We start from the raw sequence: 4,337 nt of genomic DNA on the forward strand, positions 1-4,337 counted from the left end.
TAGGCAATGATCATGACCTTGCACCACAAAATCCACTTCAAATACTGCTAAACAAGGTATCTGCAGCAGTTAATAGATGATGTGCTACACTATATTTTAATTTTATTATTGTAATGGGATTTCAGAAGGCTCAATATGTGATTAATAAATTATCATTGTCTCTAAGATAGCTGTGAAAGGAAATTAAACCTCGTTAGAGGTGGCAAAAATTGACCCAATTCGAAAAATTCATTTGATTTGTTCGAATCTAACTTGACTGATCTGATTTGATTAAAAAAAACTAATAACCCAAATTTGATCCAATTTAAATATGAACTGATGTGAACCCATATTGTCCCAAAATCAAATTGACTTATTATAAACAAAGCTTGACTGTTTGAGTATTTTTTTTTTCTTTTTCAATTTCAAGTAATAAGCAAAAAAATTATTATTGTTTTTCATCAACATAATAGTTGCTGGTAGAGATAGGAGAATATAATTAATGCAATCCTTCTCATTAAATAATCCTATCAATACTAAGATTATAGATTCTATGCTGTCGAATTTTTGCTTTCCAAATTGGAAATTTCTTATTAATCAACTCACTCTAACTCGGGTGAATTCACAAGGGAAAAACCTGTTCAGAATTTTTAAAACTTAGTGCTAATTACGCTAATGTACTCGACAATGATTGCTTGGATGATGGAAGAAGAATTATAAATATATAGAAAAAATTATAATTAAAGGAAGAAAATAATGTGAGAGCAAGAAAAAGAAGAGCTAAAGCACTTTGATAGGACCCATAGCTTGTCCCCTCATTAGCCCCATTGATGTGATCTTCATTTTTCTCTCTTCTGCAAATTTTTTTTTCTCTTTTCTTCTCAAGATTCTTTCCTTCTTTTCTGTCTAGAAAGATAATATTGGAGAAAAAGAAAACTTCATTAGACAATTATGACGTCAATCAACAAAGGAAAAGGAATAGCAGAAGGGTCTTCAAGATCCACAGCTGTTGCTGTTGCTGCTGCTGCTGATCAGCAAAATCCGCCTCCGTTAAGCAGGTATGAGTCACAGAAGAGAAGGGATTGGAACACTTTTGGACAGTACTTAAGGAACCAAAGGCCACCAGTTGCTCTTTATCAGTGTAACGGGAATCATGTGCTTGATTTCCTTCGTTACCTTGATCAATTTGGCAAGACCAAGGTGCACTTACAAGGTTGCGTATTCTTCGGCCAACCTGAGCCACCAGGACCTTGTACATGCCCTCTTAGACAAGCTTGGGGTAGCCTTGATGCTCTCATCGGACGACTTCGAGCTGCTTATGAAGAGAATGGTGGCTTGCCTGAGACCAACCCTTTTGCAAGTGGTGCTATTCGAATTTTCCTTCGTGAAGTAAGGGATTCCCAAGCTAAAGCTCGAGGAATTCCTTATAAGAAGAAAAAGAAGAAGAGAAATCCATTGAAGATAGCTCATGGAGATAGCTCCAGCTTCTCTATTCAGCAATCTTGATTTCTTTCTGCAGGTTTTTCCTTATAAAGTGGTAATTATAGTTTATTTATTTCCCTTCAGCACAGTCATAGCTCAGTTAGCTGCTGTTTAGATCTGGTACTGATAGAATAAAACTATGACTTCATGGAATGAAACACAAAAAAATAATTGAACTTGACTGTAACCAATAAGATTATATAAGCTTCAATTCACTACCAAAATTAAGTTTATTATATACGGAATTTTACCGATGGAAATTTTTTATGATTAAAGCCTGTATATAATATTGACATTTAGGCCATACATTCTTTTGCCTTCATGGTAATAAACCCTAGAGGCAAAGGCCTTCAAAACCCTAATTTGTATAGTAATACACGGTAACAGTACTTAGTAACTTTACCTTAATATCAGTAACAAACATTAATTGCTGTGATGTTAATGAAAATCCCTTCTCCTTCCTCTCTGTCTCTCTCCCTCCTTTTTTTTTTAAAATTTTTTGCTCCCTCTAACTCTCTCTCTCACATGCAAGATCTCAATAACTTCAATGGTATCCAAAATTGATATTGATTCCCATTTTCAAGCTTCCTTTTTTTTTTTCTCTTGTAAGTCCTAGCTCTTCTAGGATTCTGCACCATCTTGTGCCCTCCATGAATTAATGGCCATAACACTAGATATAATATATACATGTATATATATATATATATATATATATATTGGTGTCCTTTTCATAATCTTAAGATAAGTTCATGATTGAAGATCTTACGACAGTAGGATAAACCCAAATGCTTATTCATATTGTCTTTTGTTTTTTGGTGCAGAAACATAAGCTATGACTAAGATATCCTACAGTTCCCCATAAATATATATATAAGCTATTGGTTTTTAAATTGACATTATATTATAAATGTCCTTTTCTTTGGTAACAATTCTATATGCAATTGACCTGAATCAGATTTTCTTTTGTTTGCATCTGAAAAGTGGTAATTGTTTCCTTATTATATTAACCCACAAATGCTTTGCAGCTAATATTAGTGACATGCAATGTGACAAAAAAATTCTGCAAAAGCATCATAATTATGCCATCTATGATGTGGAATTACCCTTAATTACTAAGGAATTTCACAATCATATCCTATCAAATTAGCTCTAAAAACCCAAATTTCAAGCTTATTAATATCATGATTTATTCCTTTCCTTTCATTTTGTCTCATTTCAGGTCCTAAAATAAAAGTCTAAGTTTGAACCAGTTTGCTACTACATCATCATGTCAAAGCTCCATCTTTACTCGAAATGGCAATCATTTTCCTCTTTGGATCAAGATATTGATCATTTAATAGATAGCTAGATGCCTAGATCAGCACTGTGTTCTAGATGGGGCAATATATATATATATATATATATATATATAAACTGGAGTTGAAGAGGGTAAGTTGCTTTTTTTCTTCTTTTTATATATATATATATATATATATATCCTTTTCTTTTTCAAGTCAGTTAATCAGTATTTTGTAAAAATGCAGTCAAGTTTGTCCCATGAAACTATTCTCCAGGTATATGTCTATTGATGCAAGTGACTATGACAATATTGCACTTATTCAACTGTTCCATTTTTGTTAATGACTTGGGATTTCAACATTTAGCACTAGCTAGGAGGATAGTACATTAAATTATTGGATGAAAAATGATTGAGTGCTTGGCTCTATATAGGAACATTTATCATGTTGAATAATCTAGTGTAGATTACTAAAGGGTAAGGAAAAAAAACATTTTGTATGTGCAAATATTTATGAATATAAGATATCTGTGTATGTCTGTACTTCTATAACTATAAAGACCAAAAATTTTTTGGGAGTTTTTAGTATTACAATTATATTTATATTCAATACACATGATCCATTAGGCATGGATGTTACATGAGTTGTGTTTAAATATTAGGCTAATGGTAGTCAAATAATATAAGATTATTCGAGATCCATTTTCTTAATTTTTGTTTATCTTTATCCTATTTCATAATTCCTAGTGGTATATATCCCCCACTTATATAATATCTTGTCCCACATCTTCATAATGTTCTTTGATTTAGAGTACATTGGATTCCTCTTCAAGGGTTAATAAATATTTACATTAGTAATTACTGTGATTAATCTTCCCTTTCCCACTCAATGGTCAAGTTTCTCCTCCCGCCATTTTGATCTTTACATTGCAACCCTTTTTTTTTTTTTTTGAAAGGCAAGCTTTTTAATTAATAGATAAAAGGAAGAGCACAATAACATTGAGGAATAGAAAGCAATAAGCTGCTGTACTTGAGAAAGGAAAAAAAACCAAAGGAGTCGTTTAATTCGCTACAACTCTAAAAAAATAACTTACATTGCAATCCATCTATGTCAAGATCTGCAATTCTTGTTTCCACTGAAAAATGGCAAAATTTTCTGATATTTTAACCAAAAACCTTATCCCTAAGCATACTTAATGTAGCTATATATGTATACATTGTCATACTTATACTCCTCTTTAGCAAGGTAATGGTCAAAGGCTGGAATCCCCTTCCCACTTGGAATTTCTCGTGTATATCAAAACACCTTGCAGGTTCAATCACACATCTGAAAATTTTCTATCAATGGATAGAAAATTTTTACGTATTATTTCTTGTTTGATATATTTGGCCAAACTTAATGTTGCTCATATTGCCAGATGGATTTGAGAACCATATACACCATATGCATTTGCTCTTATTTTTTCTATCCCAAGCAACAAATTAAATTTCTATCCGCCATTTTATATCTTTCTGCATTCATGATGATGATGAGCTTGCCTCTTATTTCTGTTTTAATTAAATCTAGGATGATCAACTAAGAATTCCCTAGTCTTCTAGT

The 4,337-nt window shown here is 32.2% G+C and overlaps 1 protein-coding gene across 2 annotated transcripts; it reads left to right on the plus strand.

Annotated features, from left to right (window-relative positions):
- Positions 1-686: 686 nt before the first annotated feature.
- On the plus strand, positions 687-3,081 carry LOC111288471 (protein LIGHT-DEPENDENT SHORT HYPOCOTYLS 7-like). 2 transcript variants are annotated; one of them, XM_022879377.2, is made up of 2 exons: positions 687-1,498; positions 2,681-3,081. In XM_022879377.2, exon 1 carries the CDS (start codon positions 931-933, stop codon positions 1,483-1,485), a length of 555 nt encoding a protein of 184 aa, XP_022735112.1. In that variant the 5' UTR covers positions 687-930; the 3' UTR covers positions 1,486-1,498; positions 2,681-3,081. The 2 variants fall into 2 exon arrangements, with proteins under 2 accessions (XP_022735112.1, XP_022735110.1); XM_022879375.2 differs by having other exon boundaries at positions 698-1,516.
- The last annotated feature ends 1,256 nt before the right edge of the window (positions 3,082-4,337 follow it).

The sequence above is a fragment of the Durio zibethinus genome, chromosome 4, assembly GCF_047325235.1.
Source record: "Durio zibethinus cultivar Kanyao isolate XHJ-2024 chromosome 4, ASM4732523v1, whole genome shotgun sequence".
Taxonomy (NCBI): domain Eukaryota; kingdom Viridiplantae; phylum Streptophyta; class Magnoliopsida; order Malvales; family Malvaceae; genus Durio; species Durio zibethinus.